This window comes from Nicrophorus vespilloides, unplaced genomic scaffold (genome assembly GCF_001412225.1).
Source record: "Nicrophorus vespilloides isolate i.1.1-1 unplaced genomic scaffold, Nicve_v1.0, whole genome shotgun sequence".
NCBI lineage: Eukaryota > Metazoa > Arthropoda > Insecta > Coleoptera > Silphidae > Nicrophorus > Nicrophorus vespilloides.
Window position 1 is genome coordinate 414,066 of NW_017099710.1, and position 26,562 is coordinate 440,627.

Here is a 26,562-nt window from a genome sequence, read left to right on the forward strand (position 1 = left end):
GTACTCTGAAAACTGATAATGTATGATAACAAGCGTATTATCAGCGAATTTTAAAGAGTCTGTTGGCAACACTTGAGATATTGCTAATGCATTTGAAATGAAATTACGAAATTTGTTGATGGTCGCGCCACCTTGGAAACGGCAGCATCATAAACATAGGTGGTTGTAGATATCTAGTGCAGAGGGCTCCGCTCATCAGGATGGTCTATTGATCTGCAGATATAGTCCAGAGCATGCGGCGCAGATGGCGACGGCGTTTAGGAGTTTTTGCTCGTCCGCTGGAAGGCTGTTTTTTGCTGTGGACTAGGTATGAAAAACTAGTTGTTCGCATCCGTTGTCTTGAGTCTGCTGGTGAAAATCGTTGGCGTCGGGTATCCGCATCCACAAGCCTTGTTACTATAATCATCCATTGCTGTAGCATTTGCAAAATAGCAAACCGATATCTTTTTTATCTCCGATAGAGGGACTTGGCACCTGTCGAGCGTACGCGCAGGTAGTAAAAGTGCTAAGGTGCTAAACAAGTGTTTTGAAAAAGATTGCTGCGCATCTGCCTGGATCAAAGCCATGGCGGCCACCAGTGTTGTGGTTCTCGATAGAGGAAATAATACCACTTGCACTATCAATTTGCACGGTAATGAAGACAAGCGTCCGCGGTTGTCCGGGGTCACTCGAGTCCGCAAATCTTTTTTCCCTCCGCTTCACTTTGAATCGACCGCACGAAGGAAAAAAAAAGCTCGATTGAGATGTACCTTAAAAAAATACTTGAACATCCATAACCTCATTGTTTTTTTTTGTTTACGTATGGTATAATGTAATCCATTGCAGGTGCGACCGTCGTCTCTTGGCGGGTCAACAATCAGGAGCAGCTTTTTGTGAGCAAACAAGCCCAGTTCGATGGGAAGAAGGCGATCAGAGGAGGAATTCCATTCGTTTTTCGTAAGTCCCGCCATGGTTGATGAGCATATTGTATGGTAAGGTGAACGTATTTTTTTGCAGCTCAATTCGGGCCATGGCCGTATGGACCTCAGCATGGTTTCGCCAGGATTGTCCGCTGGAACATCGAAAAGGCGCCGGAGCGTCTGCCCAGCGGCGACGTCGAGGCGATCTTCTCGCTTATGGATTCGGACTTCACCAGATCCATGTGGAGCTATGAGTAAGACCCGTCGTTGTGGTCTAATGCGAGATGATATTAATGCCGCTCGTTTGCAGTTTTCGTTTGACTTACAGACTGATCCTTCGTGAGAAGGAGTTGCATTTTAACATTGCCATCTATAATCCTAGCAAGGATTTGACGTTTAGCTTTAATATGCTGTTGCACACATATTTTAAAGTGCCGGACGTGAGGAGGTGCCAGATCACAGGACTACACGGTTGCACCTTCGTTGATAAGACTAGAGACGGTGCTATCTACCATGAGGCTAGAGACGTCGTGACTATTGGGGAGTGGACTGATAGGATTTATCAGAATACCCCGCACGAGCACATCATAACTAATGTGGTATCCGGGAGGAAGATGAGGATCCAGAAGTACAATTTCCCGGACACCGTCGTCTGGAATCCGTGGATGGACCACGCCAAAGACATGTCCGATTTCGGAGACGACGAGTATCCGAACATGGTCTGCGTAGAAGCTGGACACGTTTCCAGTCCGGTGATCCTCTTGCCCGGCACCGCCTTCGAGGCTAGCCAGATCCTACAAGTGATGTGAACGAAGAAGACGCCATCTGCACTTCGCAATCATTCCGACCGATTCCGCGCCGCCTGTTCCGCCGTTCCATATTAATTTATTATATTTTAAATTACCTATTTGATTGAATATTTTTTTGTTTGTTATTCGTTTTTGTTTTATTTCTCATTATTTTAGCTCTGAGCGGATTGCGGCAGCGGACACTGTCGGCTGTGATGCCCAACTTATTCGAAGCAATAGTTATTTTTAATCTTCGTGACATGGACGGCCCGAAACAATGTATTACTTGAAAAGGAACGTTCCGGGCCTCTATAGCCTTACATGGTATACGACTGGAGTAGTTTGTAGTTTCTGTCCGTATTATTATTATTACTGTGCAATAGTATAAGACTTTTTGATAGTTAAGTTATTATTATCTCTGTTAGATAAAAAAAAAACACTAAGAAGATAAAAGATGTAACTGAGAATAACCGCAGAAGGCTTTTATCTATAAATAAAAGTTTTAAATAAAATTAAAACAATACAAAAGCCGCTTCAATCATCCATATCTCCAATATCCGAATCGCAATATCCACATGAGTAAGAAGACCGTAGTCTTCCCGGCCTGCTGCAGATCGGAAATGCTGTTGCATAAGCCCGGGCTACGGCATCTCAAATATTTTTATTACCTCCGTCCGCACCGTTTTGTGCATCCAATTTTTATTTTATTATTTTTTTTTTAATCGATGTCCATTACGTATACCCGTTCTTCTATATAGAGTTCTTGTTTTCTTCTCTTTTTCTCGTTCTTCTTTTTTTTTTATTCCTTTACTCGTCCTTCTTTCCACTTCGGGTCCGGCCTATTCCAGTTCTGCCATCCGAGATTCTTGCATGTCATTAAGGGACCTCGGATGCCTCATTGTGATTCAGCGCGAGACCCGCGACTGTCACATAATTAATAGATTCTATTAAGATTTTCCCAGAGGAATGCCACCAATCGCGATCGGCACGATCACTCATTACAAACAGTTTTCATCGCACGCTCAGCCGCTTTTCCAGCAAGGAATGCCACCAATTTCAATGGTAATTCTGCTGTTTTTCCGATAATCCACATTTTCATTGTGAATCCTTTTCATTGACTACCGAAAAGTCAATACATTATTCATTGTACAAAAATAATATATGGATTGAGGATAAATATTTACATATTACAGAGTTAGCAATATAACAATAAAACTACTATTTACAGAAAACATCATAAAATTAACAAGCACATGTCTATTTTTGAATCACAACATAGTAATATTTTTTATTACCTTTAATGACTTAACTGTTTTGTTTGTAAACGTGTACATGGACAACAATTTGTAAGTTATTTTAAATATTTACCTTTTACTGTTGTATATTTTCTTCAAACATACATTTCAATAAGTGGTTACAAATCAGCGTAAATACATATATTTGTTACAATTATTCCAGTTCCTTAATTCTTGTATATTCCTTTAAATTATTCATCCCATTTTTCAATATTTATGAATTTATTTAACATAAATTTAAAAATGTAGTATTAATAAATAAAAAATATGTTAGTAAAATAAAACCACCAGAAAAGTATATTGTATAAAGTTTGCGAAATATGTAGGAAAAAATAGCATAAATCATCTAATCTACACATCCAAGGTTAATATTAAAATTATTGAAATAATAAATGATTGTTATTGAATGAACATATAGAAATACCATGACCTACAGCACTAATCGCAATTACATCATATCTATATATAAAATACAGTGGAACCTCGCTTAACGAGTTTAATCCGTTCCAAAATTTCCGAATTTTACTCGTATAGTGAAACATATTCAAAAATACATATAATATGTATGTATGTAGCAGGCGCGCAATCCGGAACTTATCTTCTCGTCGTCACTCGTTATGCAAAACGTTGCTCGTTAAGCGAGTCATTTTTCTTACAATTCATTTTGCTCGTTAAGCGAGGTTCCACTGTATAATAAAATTAAATGAACATCATAATAATAAACATCATTTATTTCATATAAACTCTAAAACTAATAATTAAAAATTTCATAGAAAAATGTTGTAATACACATTACAAAATGATTTTTTTTATTAATATAAAGTATATTTTAATAACTTTGTTGTTGAGTTGTTTTACGCATTGCGATCTCTTTTTTCATTTATGTTATTGGTTAATTGAGATCCATAATTATTTCCGTCACGATTGCTTACATACAGGAACTAAAAGAGAGTTTTGTTGAAAAAAAAAAACATGTTTACAATCGCTATATTTTCTATCTTATGACTTATAGTTTTGTTAAATTATCTTTTTTTCCTTAATAAATATTATATAATGGTTTTCTTCAGTATATTTTCCTATATAAAAAAAACATTTTCCCTGCTTTATTATATGCTTTTTTAATGTAGAATGAAGGGAGGGATGTGAAAGTAAAATCTTGTGAAACATCAGAAGTGAAACAATATATGGAATTTTTGTGATAATGAATGAAAAAAAAAACAAACATTTTCTCTGTTACTATTCAACAATTTTAAAAACTCTAATAACTCCAAACTAACATGAACAATTATCTATATGAGAAATAATGCAGTTTATATGAAAATAGCACAAATTTTCAATACATACAACCAAAATTTGTAAATAAAAAATTCAAAGCAAAGTAATAGAATCAACATATGTAGTAACAAATTGATTCAAATTTTCGTTCTCTGTACATTTTTATAGTAAATGAGTCAATTTTTGCATTAAATGGTGCATTTATTTGGAAACTATGAATGAAATGAAAAATTGTAGTAATAAAGAATGTTTCCGGTTACAATATTTAAACTTTAAACTTAACTAAGTCGACTGATATTATTATTTTATCTGAATTTACAAATGTTCACAAATTTATAAGTTATATAAAAAAAATGAATAGGAAGAAATTATGTTGATATAATTGATTACATTATAATATTTTAAATATAAAAACAGTTGTTTCACACTGCATATTTTTTTTACTATATTGATTTAAAGTAGACTTTAACAATTGTGTTTTTGACATATTTATTACGCATTTTCCTTTCATGTTATTAATTAATTGAGACTCATAATTATTAACGTCACGAGTACCGCCTGCTTAATGTACAGTAAACCACATTGATAGTTTTACTTTCACGTGGCTCACAAAATAAAAATCATTCAATTACCTTTACATGTTTTTCCTTCTGCGTTTGAAGAAAACAAAATAAAATTAAAACAGTTTGAGAAAAAAAAATATATTTCATTATTTGTTTACATATCCACAGTGCATAAAGATTTATACACATTCTTCCTTGATAATTATTATTTCTTTGTTCTATTGTTCTACTGTAACTGATTATTTTAATTTTCACACACCGCAGATACAAAATATACATTTTCTTGTTTATATTTTAATTAACTGAAAAACAGCATTTTTCTTAAATTACTTTTAAATTAGTCTAAACAAATCTTCCTAAACTTACAAGATACATTTTTTGAAATAAATAATAAAAAAATAATCTGTAAAGCTCATATAGACACAAATTCCAATTGAGATAATATTCATGTAATCCGTAGTTTATATTACTCAACATAAAATAAATACAATGAGAATAAATGTAGATTATAGAGTATTATAAGCTTTTCAGTTAAACCTAAGATTAGAGTGCGCAGGTATCGTTTTAACTCTCCAGTATCAAAAACTATAGTCATGTACTTTTCTTTCTTCATTCGAATAAGTAATAGTAAATAATTGATAAGTAATTAGATAATTAATTCTAGCATAGAGTTTGTTTTATCGCCTGTCCAGAAAGTAAGTTCCGAAAAGTTTATATTATGTATTTGATTTAATTTAATAATAGTCTTGATATTTTAATATTTAATTGAAATATCAATAAAAGGCGCTAAAACTGAAATAATTAATTTCCAAGAAAAATCATTATATTGATTGGTGTTTTGGTTTTCAAATGAATTTTAGTCCTACTTTTGATTTTCATTATTTTATTTATATAATTTCTTTAAATTTAATTTCTGATTATTGCTCCAAGTAAATGTTGGAATATTGATAATTACAAAGCTAAAAGTTTCAGCTTGTATTAACAAATATACCGATTGTTAAAGTACTTTAAATTTTAAGAAAAATATAAAATTCAGTAACTGTAATTTTTTATACAGTCATATTAAAGTTTGGTAATTATTTCGGTTGAAGTACAGTGGAATAATATGTGGAACGTATTATTTTGTTGGTGCAAATAATTGTTCTCGATTGTTACCTTGGCAAATTTTCCGAAACACACGCCTCGAAGGCTACGTAAACCGATAATGAAGTGAAAAATTAATGCGCTCTATCTTATCCAGGCTTTTGCTCGTTTTTGAAACGTCAATACAATCCTATGCCACAAATTTTCCGTTTGTTCCTTGTTAGTACAGTACCGAGAGGCGATGGTTGTCAACCTGTGGTGTCGAGCAAATGCCTAGCGCTTTCCCAAGTACGTTATCAAAATAAATAAATGTAATTAATTGCTGCGTTTGTGCAATTGCGAAGTTCTTTCTCCGTTTCCTGTACAAGGCGCGCACGTTCTTATTACATAAGAGTTCGCCCGGACCGGGAATATAGGTCAGAAAGCTTTGAATGGAATGAAAGTTTCTACTCTTAATTTTCGTTCTCCGATGCATTCCGATGTGACTAATCGGACTAGTTTTCACGTCTCGAAGTTTCAGTTTCAGTTATGTAAGGTGCAACGACTGTTTAGAAAGAAAAATAACAGAAATAAGTGAAAACAGGCTTCGAATTAACAAATATATAAATTAATACGTGTGGATGGATGGTGAGATTGGTGTTCTCATTGGCGACTGGATAATAATTGAAAGTTCGATCCGAGGTCGCCAATAAATAATATGCTAATGCTGTTGGCCTGGGACGAAGCGGACTTCTTTCTCTTTCCCGTTCTATCAGCTACGCGTTATGTAAAAAAAACAAAAAATAATATTCAGGGATCGCGCATTTTTTTGGGATCCGTCGATGATGGCGAAACTATCTCTACACGGGTCCACAATTTGAGAGGAGAGAGATACACAGCTTGTCACATCGGCCTCGAAGCTAATGAGCCCCACGGGGAGAAACCGGTCTGCGAGTGGTGTGGAAACACTTATTCGCATATTTGTCTTGTAAAAATAATAATAATATTATATTGCTGAATGGATGAAGAGATGTATCTGTTAGCGGTAAAAGTATATAAGTCTGTATTCTACAAAATACCTAGGTATAATATAATAATGCCACGTGGAATTTAACAAAACATACAATAAAGAAGTCTTCTATAAATTGCGTAATCATTATAGGAATGCCTAGGTTAATTAAGACAATGACTGTATATTTTTGTGTTGATGTTGATTTTAATCGGAATCAAAACAGTTTTACTTTCTCACATATTATAATAATCTTATGATTGCAGAAAGTTATGCTTTAGTTGCGTCTTTAGTGCTTATCTTATATACATTACATAATCATTATATGGTATATCCAAGCATTTTATAACAGAGTGTATAAAAAGAAAATTGTAATAATAATTGAAACATTTTTATTTTCTTATGAATTTACTTTATTTACTGGAACAAGTTGTGCTTGAATAGCATTTATAGTTACATCCATTTTTTGACTGACGTAAGCATATTTATGACTTTTGCACATGAAAAATTTAACAAAACGTTGTTTTAAATCCATCAACAAAGTTTTTCTATTTGTGTAACCTCTTTTTCACAAAGTATAAAAACTACTACTACTACAAATTGTGTTCTTCCAGAAAAATCTATGGTATTCAACAAAATTAAACTAGTTAAATAATAATAGTTTTAGAATTTCAGACTTTGCCTGATTTACAAAATTATACATTATATAATACAATTGTAAATTATACAATACGCCCAATTATTTTAGGTATTCTACAGAACGTCGAAGCATAAACATGTCATACATTACGACTAATATAATTAGTTATTCTATAGAATGTCTAGGAATTCTGTATTATACTGTACTTTGCCGAAAAATATGAATGTTGAGTGTGCGGTTTTTGTTGTTGTTGTTGTATTTGTTTTTGTGTGTTGTCTTTTTTGCTTTCAGAAAGAAGGAAACGCAGGCATATGATGATGCGGCGCTGCTGTGGCCGTTTCCGACGCTGCCTGTTCGCCTTGTTACCTTGGGGGGATGGACGTGCAGGTATGTTAGCTTCTGGGGATGGTTTCCTACGGTTTGAATGGAAGAATACGATGTAGTTGATGGTATTACTACTCATAATTGGGGTACGATTGGCTTCCGGTCGCGGGGCTAGTAACCGTGATATAATGGGAGAAGAATGATACGCGGCCGGGCATCACTTTCACATGGTCATTATAAAGTTCGTGAGGAGTCCAGAGCAGATACTTTCCCATGGGTGCAGATGTATCGGTTGATGGCGATACCGCCGCACGGTAGGCGACATGCGCGGAGCCCTCTAATTAACAAAGGGTTAAGTGCACGGCTTATGAATAGGTAAAGGTCTTTACGATCACGAACCTTATTTGTGCCGGTGGGTGTTTTGTACAATCGAAGCAATTCAGTATCACAAGCGACACCGACGGCGAACCCACGTGGTCGATCACGAAGCGAAAAAATTGAAACACTCGTATCTATCTGCACCTCTATCAAATACACAATCCTACCCGTTCCGTCTCGTACCGTATCGTATAGTTCCATCATTCAATACAATCATCAGCAATCCTAGTTTTCCGTGCGTTTGCGGCAGATCGGACAATAATACCGCACGGATCGCAGGGAAGCCTAATTGCCGCAAATTGACCATGCCCCAGTGATATCGATTATTGCCGGCACCAGTACTTCGGTCTCCCCTGTTCCGACAGCCACGCGCGTTTCTTTTTGAAGAGAAAGAAAGAAGGAAACCCTTGTGATACGCCGTGGTAAGTCTTGATCGATGTGTTCATCGGAGATGGCATTACGATTGAACAGCGGAATAGAGCAATTACGTTACGTCGGTACAACCGGCTGATTCATCATTACCTATTGCTGTTTCTGTCGGTACGAATTTATTGGAACCAGTGAAGTTCGTTGCTAAATAACCAAAGATCAAGCGATTCAAAATATCCTAGAAAAACTTTCATCCATGCGTAACATATTTTGTAAGTAGTAGTCAATAACATTCGGCTCATCTAAATCAATAGACAAACTCACAGCTTTCTAAATCGCACTTACGTTTAAATCTTTATTATATTTAAATAAATAATTTAACATCAATTTATAATCATAATAATCTTACAACAGTCAAAAATAAAATATTATATGTTTCAAATACCATAGGTCTTTCCGTCCTCACAACAATTATTTGCAAACACATTATTAACAAGAGACGGATGGAAAAATACTTTTTTTTATATAAATTATTTTGTTTACTGTAAACATAAGTTAAATTACTAAAATATATTTAAAGAAATATAATAATTTGAAATTTATTTTATGTATGTCTACAGTAGTGTCTTATTCAATAGATTTAAAAATTTAACAATTATTTAAACAAACAATTTTCTTAAATTTTGTCAAGTAATAACAATTTTTATATTTATTATAACAAATCAAAAATTAAAACAAATTATTATTATAACTGTATAGTATATATATTAACTGTTACTAATTGATCAGTTTTTTTTGTCCATATTTTATATAAAGCAAACATTTTCTATACTAAGCAAATAAATATAATTAAATAATCTTTATTTACTAGAAACACATATTTTGATGAGGAAAAAAAGCAAATAATAACAGAAAACCATTTTTTTAACAATTTCAATAATTCTTATAGATTTGATAAAAAAACATTAATGTGTAAACATAAATGAACTGAAAAACAAGGACAAATCACATTTTTTTTTGCACAATCACAACCTATTTAGTTGATACTATATTCAAATATCAATAATTCTTGGTAACTTTTTTTAAAATTTATAAAGCGTTCAATCCAAGGCCAAACATTCATGTTGTAAGTTTACTTCGATGACGTTAGTTAACAATAATGAATGCCTTGCAATTGTTCATATCTTGAATAATACTTTTTTTTAATTAATCTTTTCTTTGTAAGGAGGATTTATATTCAGATTTTTTTGCAAGCACATAGGTACAGCAATTATTTATTTTTTTTGCAAAAAGAGAAAAAAAACTTACAACTGCATATATTTTTACAAGGCTAACAACAATTGCAATTAATTTTAATGAATAGAAAATTTTCTGTTATTTATTTTCTTATTTTAGAAAAGTTGCGATATGGGTGGATTTAATTCTTAAATTAAAATAACTTTTATTAATCTCCAGAGTCTCAAAGTTAGTAGTTAAATCCCAAACTTTAATCCGGGTTTAATTCTATTGTATGACTTTTTTTTTAAATCAAATATTATTGTTGTTTTAAATTGTGAACTTGAAATGTTTATTTACTTAAATAAAGAGTATTTAATTTGATATTATTAAACAATGAAAATAGTTTAAATTTCACACGTATATAAACATGTATCAATTGCGATTACGGTGTAATGAACGCCGGTCAAATTGCATTGATTATGAAACAGTAGTCAAACAATGGGATTTTAACATAATATTACCAACTTAATAGTTTCAATTACAACCAAATATTTAAGTACTGATAAAAAACAATAGTAATTATACACAACATTAATCTCTAAAGTTACGCAATAAAATGCTCATCATAATACTTGTATTTTGTAATCTTACATAAACCGAAATCAATTTACATCACTAATTATTAATTAGTTTGACAGGTTTTACGACGTTAATAACTAATTACTTTCATTATACCTTGCGCACGCTAGTAAATCTGCAGGATTCTAATAAACGAAAATATGTTCACTAGAATCCGTAATTAATTATCTAATAGTTAGAGCGCAGGCAACCGTTACTACTAATTTAATATGTATTCGCAATAATAATAGTAACTTTATTCACGAAGGGCGAAAGTCACGAGACATTTTTTTTGATTCCCGGGAATTCTCGGGACTCGAGAAATTGTAATAAGTGACTAAAAATAAAATCCATTATTTTATATATTCTCTTTACAGTTCTTTCAAATATATTAAATTATTTTTTTAGTAATTTATATTGATCCCGTTTTGTAGGAGATTGGCAATTCATTTAAAGTTCTCGGATCTTCGTCACTATCACTATTGTAAGGAAATGAAAATTTCTCGAGTCTCGGACGATAATTCCCGGGTATCAAGACTATATATTGTTTCAAAATTCCCGGGAAATTTCTGGTTTGATAACACTAGTCAAATAGTAAAGTGAAAAAAATGAAGTAGTAAATGAAATTTCGCACCGCATTAAGTTCTCACTTAATTGAATTGAACTCCTATTATTAATCGCGACCTATCTGTCTGTATTAGATGTCGGCTTCAAGTTACATATAACACGATGTAATTTAATTTATATAAGTAAATTACATTCATTCATCAACCTTGAAATTGAATTTTATACAATTCAGAGTAGCTTCAGTTACTCTTTACTTGACAACTAACTTGTACACACTAGGCCTCTGAATGTCTTATTAGATTACAATAATAAAACAAAAAAATAATTGTTGCTAAGGGCTATTGACCATAATAATTTTGACGTAACATTATGTATTTGAAATTATTGATTCATTTATTTGTAAAAAAAAAATATTTTTATAATGCTGCATACACACTATATGTAATTTGAGTCATAAATGTCCTTGAGATTAACTCACAGCTGTCACAGGTCTTTAATAGTTGGCACTCCTGACTTTACTGTGACAGTAGACTCATTGTGTTAATAATTATGGTTCCAAGTCTGCGTATTTGCTCAGGTAAAAACACCAATTTTGATTTAATTTAGAATCTAGATGATTATTGAAGATAGGTTTGGCTATAAATTGCTTCAAGTTCATTAACTATACTCCGGTGCAATTACAACATAATGGATTTCAAGGAGTAATTGGTTATTGAGGATGGCTGGTTCTATTTACCTGAGGTTTACTGCCTACTTCGCACAGACGTTTTATTATTATTATCCTTTTTTTGTTTGTGATTTAATATATGGACTCGCCAGTGCCAAAAAGAGAAATCTCGCTGACCGGTCGCCTTACGCAATAGGTTTTTTCGCAGCGTTGTTACTTAATTAAGTTCATTAATGTTGCAAGTACAGGCAGCGACAAGCACAAGTACAGCAATAAAGATTTGGTCTCTGTTCTTCTTGCAGGAACAATGCTTGATGCATGGAAGAAGCAATTCACCGTCGCACAGTTCGCGCTGGAACATGAGGATTCTAGCGTCTTCGCAATGTCGCAAGTAAGTAATAATCCCAGGCTTCTTGGGCGAATCGATGGTTTTACGATCGACCATAAATCAATCGAATCCGTTCTTCTTTTTATTTTTTCGCTTATCAACTCGCAGTGGCAGAGAAAACCAGTCCCCAGCGTCGGTTACCTGGTTTACAGGATGGCGATGACCGCCTTCCTGCTCAGCTCCCTCGTACTGTCTATGGTGGACGAAAGAAACTTCGATAAACCATACATGTTCCGTCTAAAGTGGCCTATCTACTTGACCAATTGGGGCTTCCTGGTGTGCACGGTGCAAGCTGTCCTGGCTACTGCTATACTTATTAGGGACTTCCTATCCTCCAGAAAAGGTCTTCAAATCTCTTCCGGCCTGAGTACAACTATTTTACAGTCTCTAATTTGTAGGCGATGATGAAGCTGCTTGTGGCGAACCTCTTTACAAGGTGTTCTGGGCAACGAATATCATAGCTACGGATGCTTCCTTTGCCATCACCGCACTCTACTGGGCCATCATCTATGACGGTTCTTAAATAAATCATTATCCATTACCATCACTTCTAACGTTACTTTCACGTTACAGCCTCGACCATGCCTTTGGATTATTTGAACATTTTGGTTCACGGTATGAACTCTGTCGCAATGTTCATAGAGCTTTGCGTAGTTGCTCATCCAGTCAAGTTGGCACACATCTACTTCCCCTTTCTGTTCGGATTAGTATACACGACGTTCACCGTGATCTATTACGCTGCCGGTGGCACGTCCAGGTAATTCATTAATCTCTTAACTCCAAAGCTACTCACGATCATACATCACTAAAACACTGATTCTACTACACTTAAAGTATTTAAATAAATATTTTACTTACAAATCATAATACGCACAAATATCAACGTCAATCAATGCTCATTAATTATGCCCCATTAATCATCAATCATTAACTTATAAAGGCATACCTTCAAAGTTTTATTTATTTTATTTTTTTCAGGGATGGGAAACCGAACATCTACAAAGTGATAAATTGGGATAAGCCAGGACCCACTATTGCCATATGCGTCGGAGCGATGGTTTTCCTCGTAGTTATACATTGTTGCTCATTTTTGGTGTACAAATTGCGAAAGTGGCTAGCCACGAAGTTGCTCAAGAGGGAAGTCGATTGTACCAAGGCGCAGATTCCAATCCAGGAGATCTTCCGAGGCTTCGACAACGAAGCCATGACACACGAGATTATATAAAAATATACACGCCCACATCATCCAAATACCAAATATTACTCCATGTTCCTTCAACTTAGTCGCTAAGTTAGTTTTACTATAAAATGTACGATTTTTTTCCCAATGTTGTTCTTGTTGATAAAGTCAACAATTGTTCATTAACCTTTCTCGTCTTTTATTTAATATACCTTACACAATTCAAAAAGAATTAAGAGCACGGCCGTTACTGAAGATATAATAATTAGGACTTCAGTAAGACCGATTTGTATATCATTCACATAATATTTTATTTAGAAAACTAAAATTCATATTACAAAAATGCTATGACAATCTAGATAGTAAACCATAATTGATTTACAGCCTAAAGTTTAAAATGAATAACGCATCGTTAGTTGTTGTTACACATTTCAAAGAATAATATAACTTGTTGCACATATGCAACAAGTTACATAACGCAACTACCTGTTATCATTCAGTATTCAAAAGTTTATAGTTTTATTTAAAACAAAAAATATTTGTAATTTTGATTATATAAAATGTTGGTATTTCCAATTCTTATCTAAGAGGTATTCATTAGAAAAGTAAAAGCCGACTTTCTTTAAAAGATTAAAGGCGTTTCACATAAATTCTTTGAGCCGAGAAAACGTAAATACGTTCAAAGTTTTTTTTTATTACACTGAAACTTGTAAATAAATACCAGAAGCATTAAGAAAAGCAACAGCAACGAAAAAGCAAAAGTACGTGCATTATAAATATTTATATATGCTAAAACGTGAAAAGCAAGGTCTTTCCGTGCGGATTGTATCCTAACTACAAAATCTGATATACGTATTGTACTTTATAAAGTAAAAATAATAATGATGAAGAAGAAGAAAAAAACAGTTCTCACTGGATTCCACGACATATGGTTTGTGCTGCCGGATGAAATTAGTAAGAAGAATAAGCATTAGGCAATAAATTCGATCGTGTTCGTGACCTGAAAATACGTTATTAACAAATGAGTGGAGCAAAGTTGCTGCGTTTATACACAACAGTAGTATAAGAAGTAGGAAAAAACACAAGAAGCAACAATAACACTGTAACCGACTACCAGTTTTAAAACACTGCAATTACGCGCTGCTTAATAATATGAATCCAATTGGGTTTAATCAAAGCTAATTGAATTTGCGTGTCTGAAATTGATTTAAAGCGAGTTATGTCCTTTGTTGAAATCAATTCAATCGCTCTATCTCACTCCTCCTTGTTGATGCTCCATTGTAAATCAGTTTATGCTCGGTAATCTAGGAGCAAAACATAATGTAATAAAAATTCAAGCGCGTTGAATAAAACGACGTTTATCTTCATTAAGATGTTGCATAAGCATCTTTGTAAAATTAAATATTTATTTTCTTTTAAAGTTAATTTTGTTAGAAAATATTATTATTCATTGTTCTTTGTGGTTATATACAATTTAATATTTAAGAGAAATCAATGAATATTAATTAAAACTCTATAAATCTAAGATTTTCAGTTTAAAAAGTTGTTCATTCGATTGAAGTTTTAGTTTATATATTTTTTATGTAGATGTTGAGTATAATTATTATTTTAAAAATTGGTGATTAAAATGAGACTAATTAGTGTTGTGTGTTCATTAGCAGATTTCGAGAAAAGCTGTAAAAGAAAACGGAGGAACAATAAAGGAAATAATAAATTTAAATGGAAAGAATGGAGTTGAAACCACGTATGGTTGGGTAATCATATTGTGGGAGGCAGGTGATTATTATAATGCCACCGCAGAAGCCCATCGATAGCAGCCGTCAGTGGCGAGTGTCAGGGGGAGAAGAAGGGGAGAATTGGTGGTAGCGGGCGAAGTAGCTGCCAAATGGTTGCAATATCACCGGTGGCTGTGGTTTGGAAACGCCCGTCGGTGGTTTGGGTTAAAGAACGCGAGGTTGGCCAAAGGTACCCAACCCAAGGACTCATTGATTACCACCGCTTTTCCTCCCTGTCCCTGACGTTGTCCCTGTCCCTGTCGTTGTCCCTGTCCCTAGGCATACCTGGCCATGCTTGCAGTCGGGTTCGCGCAGGTATCCCTTGGGCGAGACGTGGTATGCCGTGAGTCCGTGCCGTGGGTGAACTAGATTACTGAATTAAGGCGCATTATCTAACGGTATGTTTACAATCTTATTGAGATAAAGACATAATAATGAAATTGAAAGAGCAAAACTGGAGGAGGACGGCGGACGACGGACCGTAGTCGGGCAAGAGCGGCTCGCTGCGGCGAAGCGAGAGCACAGATCCATCCATCTGGTACCAGAGGTCCGGCTGCCAATCCGGTAACTGTGCGACCACATCAACTGTACGGCTGTCCTTGTCCGCGTTACTCGTGCGTTAATCGTGGCTTCTAAAGAGCTGCAAGCAGTAACACTGCCAACAGTGAGCCGGAGCGAGCACAACGACCATCGACCAGAGGTATCCGAAGGAACCCAGCGACCTGTGGAACCTGTGTACGTTCTGTGCATATGCGTGTTCGCGCTACTCCGGTCACAAGTGTGCGTGGTACTGTTGTGCTGCTGGTGCTGCCGGTGCGGCAAGTGGGAACGTAAGAGGCGATCGTCGCGAATTGACCGTGTGTCAGTACCAAGAGTGGTACCCGTGGTACCGAGAGTGGTAAAGAGGAGACCAACCGGGGAGGTGCCCGGTCCGAAAGCTGTTCAGCAGCCGGTGGTGTGCTGCTTGCTGTTAGAGCCGCCGCCGCAAGAACGGTCATAGCATAGCAACAGCAACACCAGCACCGATCACCATCATGCATCGTGTGCATATGTGCAGTGCAGAAGTCCATTGATGCGGAGTACATGTGCGGGCCGCGACCGCGATCTTGTTCCGCGGCCCATCCTTGAACCCGCCGTCTCCGTTACTGTCACCGTCGCCAGTGGCCAAACGCCTGCCTCCGATATGATGGTATACCCGGACCCTCAATGGTCCTGTGCTTCCACTACCCCTATGCTGCAACTCTACGACGAAGGCTACCGTGGTACGTTTCTTTCTCCACCATTTTACTACTACTACTACCTTCAATCCGCCTAGGTGCACGCGGCGCTCTCGATTCCGACGCCCTGGAAACTGGAACGTGTCGCCTCGCTATCGCGCTCCCCATTGTCCTTTCCCCATTCCTCTTCGCCTCCTCGTCCTCCACCGTTTGTCCGCCGTTCATTCGCTTCTTGCGCCTTTTCTCACGCTCCAACTCCGACTGCAATCCCTTTTTTTTCTTTTTTTTTATTTCTTTTTTTTTCTGTCTCTCTCTTTCTCTTCATCTTCTTTAACTTCTTCTTCTTCATCGTCGTGCTCCTTTTATTCGTATTTTTCCTGCCCGCACTCTGTTATGCATGTGTCATTCCCGAGTAATTTCAATGGGCGTTCAGGCGACGAAACTTTTCTTAACCAGTACATGCTTAACTCTCTATGTCGAATTAAAATAGCTGTCTGTTCGTGCTTACTCCTGGTGGGAGTAAGTCCACTATATATATATTTATATACTCACTTATGTACATATATATGGCTGTATATATATACTAGTCTTTATATATATATATATAAGTGAGTATTTTTTTTGTTCGCGATATGTAACAGTGGGCGATGCGAGCCGCGAGCTCGGGTACAGGGAGAGAGACCGTTGCGGCATCTCTCACATGACATAGCCAGACGGCAAAAAGTCGTGTATGCAGCATAAATTTAGTTTGAACTGTAACTTGGACCATTAAAAAGTTTAAAAACTGGCTTCGGGCAGACGCAAAGGTTGCCGCTGAGTCCACCTGAGTGCTACCTTTAATCAGCACACAATGCTTTGTTTCGGCGGTCGACCGTTCAAACATGTCCACGGTGACGGTAGTCGCGACCAAACATTGCCGTTAGCGATCACCTGCGCTATTTGCATCATCCCGAGCCGGGCCGCAATTCCAAACAAGAAGCACCGAGTGTATACACCTTGAGAGGAACAGAGAGCTAACACTACCGTGGCGATTGATTTTCTTTATTTTCTTGTCGCTGTCTTTTTCTTTTTGTTCCTCGCTCTCTCCAACTCGGAGAAGGAAGGAAGAAGACAAAGCATAAACACCAATTTATATCGAAGGATTTTTTAACATCCGCGAGAAGAGATGCTGGAGAGCGAAGGCGGTGGAGGCAATGTGGACGGGGGTGGAGCCGGGGGCGGTGTGCAGCCGCCGCCGCCCTCACCGCTCACGCTGTCGCTATCACTAGCGTCGCCATCGCCGCCGCCCTCCTCAACCTACACCCCGAATACGACTTACGCGTTTCCCTTGATTGCAGTGAACGTGGTCGAGGCGCTCCAGGAGTTCTGGCAGATGAAGCAGGCCAGGGGCGCCGATCTACGGAACGGTGCGCTCGTCATTTACGAGTCAGTGCCTTCAAACACCCAGCCCTACGTGTGCTACGTGACTCTACCCGGCGGCTCCTGCTTCGGCAGTTTCCAGGTAACGAAAACAAAACAAAAAGAAAACATACAAAACTCGCCCGTGTAATTTTAACACCAAACTTCGAAAGCAACCAATGTGTACCTAACTTGTTACCTACTACCTTCCAGAATTGCCCAACGAAAGCCGAGGCGCGACGGAGCGCCGCCAAGATAGCCCTTATGAATTCCGTATTCAACGAGCATCCATCCAGGAAGATCTCGGACGACTTTATCGAGAAGGCCGTCGCCGAAGCGCGATCCTCGTTCAAAGGTGATCAAGAGGAAGCTGACAATCCTAACACCGGCATCGGAGCGTTCCGATTCATGCTCGAGTCCAACAAAGGTCGCACGATGCTGGAGTTCCAGGAGTTGATGACCGTCTTCCAGCTGCTCCATTGGAATGGAAGTCTGAAGGCCATGAGGGAGCGGCAGTGCAGCAGACAGGAGGTCGTCGCCCACTACTCGAACCGAGCCCTCGATGATGACATGAGGTCGCAGATGGCATTGGATTGGATCGCCAGGGAGCAGGAGTGCGCCGGTTCCTTGAGGCGCGAACTCAACCAGGCCGAACGCGAATTGGAAGCCGCCCGACTCGCCGGCCGCGAACTTCGCTTCCCGAAGGAGAAGAAAGACATACTCGTCCTAGCGCACAGCCAAGTAAATGTCAGTTGAACGAATGCCTGATGCATTTGCACGAAAGCCTAGTGATACACCGCCAAATGAACAATGCCCGGCCAGTCCGACATGTCATTGTATCAAGAGCTGCTTCTACACCTTGGCACCGCGCACTTGATCTACGTACACGACCTTCAATCATTTTGTTCCATTTGTGATACTTATACCACGTCCGCCGGTGCCTCCATGTAGACGCAGCTTCAGGCCTGGTTTACATGCTGGCATGTAATTGATTACTCCAATTCAAGCCACCACGTATGCTTGGCTCCTATCCCAGTTTACATGGTGGCTGATCACACTCCATGTAAACTAGGCTTCATAGTATACAAGCAGTTTGAAAACGCATAAAATAGCGAAACCCAGAACATGTTACTATCAAGTGAGACTCGTCTAATATATTAAATAATTATTATTTCTTTTTAATCACTTACGTTTTTTGTTGTTTCAAATTTATTATTAACGTGTTAACGAAACGCCGAACGCAGGTTAACGAACGAATAGGAAGGTGCTCGCGACTATTTACTTAAGTTCCATATCGGTTGCAATCCGTGTTGAATGCAGAAGGCTATGCCCCGGAAACATTCTTATTTTGTCCGGCAGAACTGCCCTCATCGCTGAACTAGTACTTTATGATAATCTTATTACAACAACTCGTGAGTTCCATTCAACACCGGTTATCATAATTATTATTATTATTTTGTTTTGTTTATTATGTAACGATTATTCTTAACCTCATTGTCATCATCATTATTATCATCATCATCATCAACGCAACGACCATCATTATCATCATCAACATCATCATCATAGATCTCTTACTACATTATTTACATGCAATGTTTTTAATGGTACTTAGCTATGAATTTAATCCTTCTTTATAATCATTATGATCGCTATTGCCATTATGTAGTCATATATTTGATTTTATTTATGATATAACCATTTTTTTATGATTATTATTATTAATTAAAGATGTTTAAGTTGTTGTCGAGGTTTATTTAACCCGTGATGGGGGATTGGACCATGAAGAACGACATCGCTGGGAACGTAATTAAGCGAACCTTATATAAGGACACTTTATTATATTTGTAACAATTTTATTGCGTACCATTAAAGGTGTTTCTCTATTTTGTTTCCTCGTGAGAGCTTGGTGAGTGGCAAGTGGTCGAGGAGAAAGAGCCTGCAAACACTTGGTAACTCGTTGACCCACCCAAAGGAATGGGGAATGCAACAGCAATCCTTTTCTGCAGGATTTCGCACGCGTTTTATCGTTATCGTTTCGTAAGTGCATATAAATGCATGCAGTGACTAATTGCACCTAAGCTGGAGGGAAGCCCCCTCTCGTTGGTTGTCGCGCATTGTTTCTTGCGCTATTACGTTTACTACCGAAAGCGAATCTCTAGATGTTTCCTAGTAAACCGTTTGCATGCAATTAAAATGTAATTACTCGCTTAATTTCTATTAAACATCTTACGTGCTTCGACGATCTACATAAAAAGGCCATTACCGCGCGCAGTTAAGAGTTTTAATGGTGCTCCTTTTTGTCAAGGATTTAACGACATTTTGCTGCTTAAAAATGTTTATATTCCGTATGCATTTCGCTCATTATGTAGTAGCAAAATCCGAATTGCAAATTCAATTTAATAAACACCGTTCAACCATTTTCAAGTTATCGAGTAATTGCATACTAAATATCATTATGTTCATTTAGTTGCCTACCAACAATTACTTTTATTGCATATGCGGACACACCTGTTATATTTATAATTCAAATACATTTTACCAACTTAGAAACAATATTAAAGTACATCAATATGCATCTTCTCTTTTCTGTTTATATTTTCTAATATAATGATGTATCTGTTACAATAAATATTATTATTATCATTAAAAAATCTGGTCTACGCAAATAAGATTCTTCTGAAATCATTTAACATTTCTCTTCCAATATTAAGATCCTAATCTCCATGTAAATAGTAGACTAAAATCACTTTATGTTTCTTAGTTTCCAAAAAGCAATATATCAAGTCTATTCAAAGTATAGAGTTAACCAGCAACTAATTAGTAATCTAAAATCAGAATATTTTTCCTAATTTCCTAGAAGTAATTAAGCGGTTCTATTGAAACGATCTAACTTAACTAACTATTAAATAGTAATCTAATCTCATTATCTTCGTTCTAGCTATGTAGTAACAACAGAGCTTTCTTGAATGAATTAAAATAAATATATAGTTTTCTTATCAAATGGTAACACATAAATAAATATTGTCTTTAAGTGAATTTTTACGTCCTAAATATACAGAATTAAGCAAAATTAAGCAATAGTCCAATTAATATTTATAACGTATAAACAATATGCAATTCATAACGAATAGTATTACATAATAACAGAGATGACATAGTATTAGTCTTGTGAATGCAATAACTGCCGCGGAGTTTAGGAATGTCATGCATTTGAAAGTACTCCTTTCCTCTTTCAGGTCATTCATCTTTAGGTCATTAATGTTTACATCCATCTTTTATAAGCATTACTTTATCCACTAATTCTAAACATTATTATCTATATTCATCTGCGTTAACACAGAAGGTATACTAGTTCTACATATTAATTTAAAATAAATAACTTTACTATAGACTTGTATTACTATAATTTGTATGTCAATTGTGTAAATAAAAATGATAATGGAGGCAGTGTTTATTTAATACTATTTGATATTGTATTGAATATAAATTACTTCTACTAATATATCTTAATTGCTATACATTTGTTGTATTATATGATTGCAAGCTTATGGTCTGTTTGGTTGCATATGCATTGAACGTATTAGAAGCTTTATGCAATTGCGATTATGCAATAGGCCTGGACGAATTATCTAATTCAATTACAAAGCTTTGCGAATAAGGAAGGATCGATGATCAAGTAAACAAGTTCTGTTCTATTATTAAACGAATGGTGCATGTTCTAGGTGCTGCCATCTGGTAGTTGTCACGTACATAGCTCCGCTGATCCGCCCCCCTGAGTCTCAGTAATATTTACGATTGAATCTTGTGAACGTTACAAGGAACTGTCCAGCCAACAAAACAAGTATTTGTTATTGCTTTTAGCTGTGGTAGAAGTTGGTAGGAGTCGCCCGTGGAGTCCGCGACGCTGGCCACCGTCTGAGCGGTTATGTTTCTTTAAAACTGGATCATTTTGTGGAATGGAAGAGGCATAAAAATGACTGTCGATTTTAATGATTACTTTTGGGTAAGTGTGCAAATTGGATTTAAGCTAAAACCTGTACATCAAATGAGAAATCTTCTGTATCCTTGCGCTTCCCGATCTGACCACCCCTCGGTCCAATTAACCTTCGCTCGGAACCATCAACGAACGTTCGTTGTTGGGAACTTAACCTATGCGGAATTTCCATTTAATTAATTGACTCCAATTTGACGTCAATAACAAAGGTGTGTTTATTTCCTTTGGCTTCCCGTCCGAAGCGCGCAAATTCATCCCCGACACTCATGAAAACGCTATTTTCAGGGGGACAAGAACAGTGGATTTGATGTGTTGTACAGAAATATGAAATATGGCTTTTTGGCCAGCAAGGAGTTCACAGACTTCTTGAGGGAGAGGTCCAGCATCGAGGAGAATAACTCCAAGTTGCTGGCAAAGCTTGCCAAGCAGGCTGGCAATTGCTGCAATCAGGGCACTTTTGCGCCAGTATGGAATGTTCTGAAGACCTCTGCAGAACGCCTATCAGCGTTGCATCTGCAGATGGTGCAGAAGGTATCCGATCTAGTCAAAGATGTTAGTAAATACACAGATGATTTACACAAAAAACACAAGTTGGTCAAAGATGATGAATCAGGAACTCTTGAAGCTGTGCAGGCTATGCAAACAACAACACTAATGGTACAGAAGGCCAAAGATCTGTTCACACAGAGAGAACTTGAAGTTGAAAAACTGAAAAAAGAAAACCCTCTGCCCAATGTGGTAGAAAAAGCAGAAATCAAATTAAAGAAAGCCCAGGAAGAATACAAAAATTCTGTAGATAAGTTTGGTCAAATCAAAGAGGATTTTGAAAGGAAAATGACCATTACTTGTAGGCATTTTCAAGATCTGGAGGAGAGCCATCTGACCCAGATGAAGGAGTTCTTGAACACCTATGTACAGGTAGTGCAAAGCACCCATGAGCAGGTTGGAGAGGTACATGAGGAATTCAAAAATCAATGCTTGGAGCTTACTGTAGAAAACTTGCTTGATCAGTTTGTTTTAAGCAAGCACACTGGATCACAGAAGCCAAGTAAGTCGTATCCCGCTTCTGAACCCTTTTGCATAATCCGTTAATATGTGCGTTGCAGGGTTATTAGATATAAAGGAGCCGGTGATATCATCGCCAGCGCAGGATACGGAACCTGCAAAACCCACTAAGCGAGAAGGTAACGAGACCAATATATCTGGGTCTCAGGCCATGCCAACACATGCCAAATCTTCCCGTCGTACAACCTCCCTTCTTAATCTCTTCATGTCTAACTCACAGGGTATGTGTGAATAAATGTGCCTGTGGACATTACTAACCCTGGGTTGGTTGGGGCTGTGATTGCAGGGTCCCGCGAGGGCCGAGCAGGACCATGCAGTGCACCGTCGAGTCCTACTAATCCTGGAGAAATGACGCGTGGCGTCCAGCGAGGATCTAAATGTAATATGTTTCTATTAAAGCTATGTCCCGTGCATGCAAGGGATTTTGATTCCGGTGGTGGAGTCCCTGGCACGTTGATCGATGTAGTGCTTGCGTATACTGCTAAGCCCATCTCATAACCCTCTTCATCATCTCACATATTATTTACCCTTAGCACCAGACTATAATCCCTCAAACTGTGTTGGCGGGTGCCTGACTGCTCTCACTACTGTATATAGTAATAATCAGTATTATCAGAACATATATACATATTCTCACACATTCGCACTTTTTTCCTCTTGTATAACTAGATGTACTTTACTTTAATTACACATACCACCTAAATTACATTCTAAACCTTGTCGAATTTTCTGTAGGGTTTCTCAGAAGCAGAAGAGATAAAGCCAAACAGAAGAAAGCAAAGAAGAAGAAAGACAACTCAGATAACCAAAGCAATAAGGAAGATAAATCCGATTTGTATAGACATTTTAATGACTTCAGAGGTAGACTTACAGAGGTAACTAGCTGGTACTGTTTTCTTTTGCAGGGAGGAAAAGGATGAAGTGCGAAAAAGCCAGACACAGATTGAAAGTGGCGATGCCGATGCTCCAGAGGTCGACGAGGATGGTTACGTAATCCAACCGACTACGCCCACGCCGTGGGCCAATGACAAGAGTAACTTCGATTCGTCTTCGGACTCGGATACCGACGATGAAAGGGAAAGGAAAATCAGGGTAGAGATAAAACCGTTGAATAATGGAACGGCACCAATGTCGGCCTCCGTGGACGAGCTGAGGGCCACGGTCGAGAACATCTACCTATCACCTGTTAGTGGCGGATTGGGTCGGCGCGGTTCCGCCTTGGATTCTCAGGATGTAGCAATGAAGCGATCGCAGTCCGTGTCGCAGCAGTTAGGTGGGAAGCTTAGTAGCGACCTTTTAGGTTTGAATTTCCAAAGTCCCGCCGCCTCGAATGCTTCGACGCCCACAAGTTCCCATCCCTATGCACCACTACAAAGTCCATCACAGCCAACATTGAATTCTCCTACACTTTCCGCTTCCTCCAAATACGCCGGTAAGTCTATTTTCAGGCAGATTGACCTTTTAATCTTTACGTTGGTATTTTAAGATTTGGGCGATCTGTTCTGCGAGGTAGGTGATATACAACCTCCAAACAACGCTGCGCCTAAACCTCGTCAAACGCCAACGCCCACATCAGGTTATATGTCAATTCCTCGGCCTCCTTCCAGACGATCTGACGCTGCTCCTAGAGGTCACATAAGTCCTTCCACTCTATCGAGAGCGGATAGCGTCGGCAGTTTGGAATTCCGGATTGCCTGTCCTGTTGGTGTTTCTAGAGGACCTTCTCCACTAACGATTGGAATGGCTGACACCATACCGCTGGCTGTGGCCTTCCACGAGATCGTCCACTCCTTCTTCAAAGGAGCTGACGAAACAAAGTATAGACTTCCTAATTGTTACTTTATACACTTATAACTTAACATTTTAGATGCCAAGTAAAAATGTCGGGAGAAATGATGCTTTCCTTTCCAGCCGGCATAGTGACAGTTCTAGCAAATAATCCAAATCCCGCGAAGCTTTCCTTTCGTGTAAACAATACTCAGAGGCTGAGCAGTATTTTACCTAATAAACAATTAGTTTCAATGTAAGTATGATATTTATTGAAAAATGACAAATCTATGGAGATGCACTACTTTCAGTGACAGTGGACAATCGGCCTCGGATAGTGTAGTTCTTGAGTTTAATATGACTGCTCTAAGTGCCCTACTGAAGAAACAGTCCGAACAAAATCCAAGCGCTTCGTATTTCAATGTTGATATTCTCAAATATCAAGTAATTAGAAATGAAAACAATAAAACATCCATATTATAATACTTGAAATTGCAGATTAAACCGAAAATGGGAGCTAATTCTTGTCCATTCCAATTAGTGGCCTACTGGAAATGCGAGGATACCCACACTGACCTCAAAGTTGATTATAAATACAATTCACATGCAATGAGTTCGGCTTCACCTCTATTAAATGTCGTTGTTACTGTGCCTGTCGATGGTGGCGTGAAAACGAATCAATCAAAACCGCCTGCCCAATGGTACGTTTGAATAATCCACCTAGTTACTGTATTAAAAATAACTATTTTTTACTTTCAGGAACACGGAATCGAATCGCATTGTATGGAAGTTTACCGAACTGTCGCAACATTCCGATAATAGCGGCATTGGATCGATGCTAGCCAGATTCGATTTGCAGGATGGTCCTACAACACCAGCCATTATCCAGGCGCAGTTCAATTGCGAAGGGACAACACTATCAGGCATAGTCTTCCAACTGCTGGGCACTGGTTATAGGTTATCATTAGTCAAACGGCGATTCATTTCCGGGAAATACATCTGTGATGGTGATCTGAAGTACTCAAGTTCCGGTACCGCCACGCCCTCCTCGACGACAAGCGCCGGGAACTGCTAGCATTCCAACATATCACGATCACTGTTCTAGTAATAACTTACACGGCTCTGTTGCCACTTGCAGGAGGGAAGCCAATACTATATTCACTATTTGATTTTATTACGCGTTCAATTCAAAATGAGGAAATGATAAACAATTCTAGATTTAATTGCAACAACAGCAGGAAATATGCAGAACGAAAATCTTACGGACGTTCATGTTATGATGCCTATATATAGTTTATGATGCCTATTTTATAATCTGTAAAGATACATTTTTTAAATAAAAATAGAATGGAGGAGCATACATTCTCTCGTTACTTCTACTATTTTATATAAATAATGAGACGATTTCATTTTGTTTCTTGTCGTCACTAATTCACTTTCACTAATTTTGTATTTGTATTAAAAATCTAAATAATATATCTATATTTATATCGTTTTAAACTAGATATCAAAATTAAAAAAATATTGTTTTAATTTCTTTCTAAATATTAAATATATGATTTAAGATTAACACAATTAATTCTTTTAAATTGACAACGTAATCAAATATACGTTAACCTAGAATTAAGTTTGAAATTAAAAATCTTTTTTAACATCTAATGTCATAAAAAAATAGTGTCCAAAAACTAATTTAAACTTGTGGTAACAACAAATTTGAAATTATTGTGTAATTGATAATTCAGTAAATGAAAATGCGTGATAAATAATACAAATATATTTTTCAAAGTTTTAATTGTTTTATTTACTATACAACGTGTATTGTATTCCAGTTGATAAGCAATTCGTGAATAGTATTTTCTTAAAAACCGTTTTTCGATAAGAAACGAAGAGTTTTCACGTTTTTTCTTAATTACACGAAAATTACGTAACTTTTGTTACATTTCATGATTGCGTAAGATGAGCGCCACCCTTACGCAACTTTTTATGAAAGTGAAGTTACGTAACATGCGCTACTGCTCAGATTCATATTAAATTACATTAATAGGGATTATATGAAATATATATAACTTTAAGTTACAATTTTAGTAAACTTTTCGAAAAATA

At 37.0% G+C, this 26,562-nt stretch overlaps 4 protein-coding genes across 6 annotated transcripts; all 4 read left to right on the plus strand.

The window, feature by feature from the left end:
* The first annotated feature begins 314 nt into the window (after positions 1 to 314).
* LOC108565313 (glucose-6-phosphate 1-epimerase) lies at positions 315 to 2,378 on the plus strand. Its single transcript, XM_017924703.1, has 4 exons — positions 315 to 631; positions 826 to 936; positions 997 to 1,153; positions 1,210 to 2,378. The coding sequence occupies exons 1-4, from the start codon at positions 565 to 567 to the stop codon at positions 1,706 to 1,708; spliced, it is 834 nt and encodes a 277-aa protein (XP_017780192.1). The 5' UTR covers positions 315 to 564; the 3' UTR covers positions 1,709 to 2,378.
* A 3,763-nt stretch (positions 2,379 to 6,141) lies between these two features.
* LOC108565334 (protein rolling stone-like) lies at positions 6,142 to 13,399 on the plus strand. Of its 3 annotated transcripts, XM_017924755.1 has the most exons (7): positions 6,142 to 6,191; positions 7,823 to 7,918; positions 11,975 to 12,063; positions 12,169 to 12,403; positions 12,459 to 12,575; positions 12,634 to 12,817; positions 13,039 to 13,399. In XM_017924755.1, exons 1-7 carry the CDS (start codon positions 6,173 to 6,175, stop codon positions 13,283 to 13,285), a joined length of 987 nt encoding a protein of 328 aa, XP_017780244.1. In that variant the 5' UTR covers positions 6,142 to 6,172; the 3' UTR covers positions 13,286 to 13,399. The 3 variants fall into 3 exon arrangements, with proteins under 3 accessions (XP_017780244.1, XP_017780245.1, XP_017780246.1); XM_017924756.1 differs by lacking the exons at positions 6,142 to 6,191; positions 7,823 to 7,918 and adding an exon at positions 8,298 to 8,655 and having other exon boundaries at positions 13,039 to 13,398; XM_017924757.1 differs by lacking the exons at positions 6,142 to 6,191; positions 7,823 to 7,918 and adding an exon at positions 8,684 to 8,874 and having other exon boundaries at positions 13,039 to 13,398.
* Positions 13,400 to 14,904: 1,505 nt separating this feature from the next.
* Positions 14,905 to 19,144, plus strand: LOC108565335 (LIX1-like protein). The gene is made up of 3 exons (XM_017924758.1): positions 14,905 to 16,277; positions 17,570 to 17,733; positions 17,844 to 19,144. The coding sequence occupies exons 1-3, from the start codon at positions 16,088 to 16,090 to the stop codon at positions 18,384 to 18,386; spliced, it is 897 nt and encodes a 298-aa protein (XP_017780247.1). The 5' UTR covers positions 14,905 to 16,087; the 3' UTR covers positions 18,387 to 19,144.
* A 2,177-nt stretch (positions 19,145 to 21,321) lies between these two features.
* On the plus strand, positions 21,322 to 25,889 carry LOC108565329 (F-BAR domain only protein 2). The gene is made up of 11 exons (XM_017924748.1): positions 21,322 to 21,636; positions 21,913 to 22,675; positions 22,734 to 22,913; positions 22,979 to 23,071; positions 23,428 to 23,527; positions 23,598 to 24,124; positions 24,179 to 24,509; positions 24,560 to 24,715; positions 24,771 to 24,903; positions 24,958 to 25,160; positions 25,219 to 25,889. The coding sequence occupies exons 1-11, from the start codon at positions 21,607 to 21,609 to the stop codon at positions 25,532 to 25,534; spliced, it is 2,832 nt and encodes a 943-aa protein (XP_017780237.1). The 5' UTR covers positions 21,322 to 21,606; the 3' UTR covers positions 25,535 to 25,889.
* The last annotated feature ends 673 nt before the right edge of the window (positions 25,890 to 26,562 follow it).

What these genes read in the sequence shown, in the direction of transcription:
- LOC108565313 (XM_017924703.1), top strand. Translation starts at nt 565, where the DNA reads ATGGCGGCCACCAGTGTTGTGGTTCTCGATAGAGGAAATAATACCACT. An exon ending in TTGCACTATCAATTTGCACG is followed by an intron (nt 632 to 825) that starts GTAATGAAGACA and finishes AATCCATTGCAG; the next exon opens with GTGCGACCGTCGTCTCTTGG. An exon ending in AGATCCATGTGGAGCTATGA is followed by an intron (nt 1,154 to 1,209) that starts GTAAGACCCGTC and finishes GCTCGTTTGCAG; the next exon opens with TTTTCGTTTGACTTACAGAC.
- LOC108565334 (XM_017924755.1), top strand. An exon ending in TTGGGGGGATGGACGTGCAG is followed by an intron (nt 7,919 to 11,974) that starts GTATGTTAGCTT and finishes TTCTTCTTGCAG; the next exon opens with GAACAATGCTTGATGCATGG. An exon ending in CTTCCTATCCTCCAGAAAAG is followed by an intron (nt 12,404 to 12,458) that starts GTCTTCAAATCT and finishes TCTAATTTGTAG; the next exon opens with GCGATGATGAAGCTGCTTGT.
- LOC108565335 (XM_017924758.1), top strand. Translation starts at nt 16,088, where the DNA reads ATGCGGAGTACATGTGCGGGCCGCGACCGCGATCTTGTTCCGCGGCCC. An exon ending in CTACGACGAAGGCTACCGTG is followed by an intron (nt 16,278 to 17,569) that starts GTACGTTTCTTT and finishes CCTTGATTGCAG; the next exon opens with TGAACGTGGTCGAGGCGCTC. An exon ending in CCTGCTTCGGCAGTTTCCAG is followed by an intron (nt 17,734 to 17,843) that starts GTAACGAAAACA and finishes ACTACCTTCCAG; the next exon opens with AATTGCCCAACGAAAGCCGA.
- LOC108565329 (XM_017924748.1), top strand. Translation starts at nt 21,607, where the DNA reads ATGACTGTCGATTTTAATGATTACTTTTGG. An exon ending in AAGGAAGATAAATCCGATTT is followed by an intron (nt 23,528 to 23,597) that starts GTATAGACATTT and finishes TTTCTTTTGCAG; the next exon opens with GGAGGAAAAGGATGAAGTGC. An exon ending in TTGATATTCTCAAATATCAA is followed by an intron (nt 24,904 to 24,957) that starts GTAATTAGAAAT and finishes TTGAAATTGCAG; the next exon opens with ATTAAACCGAAAATGGGAGC.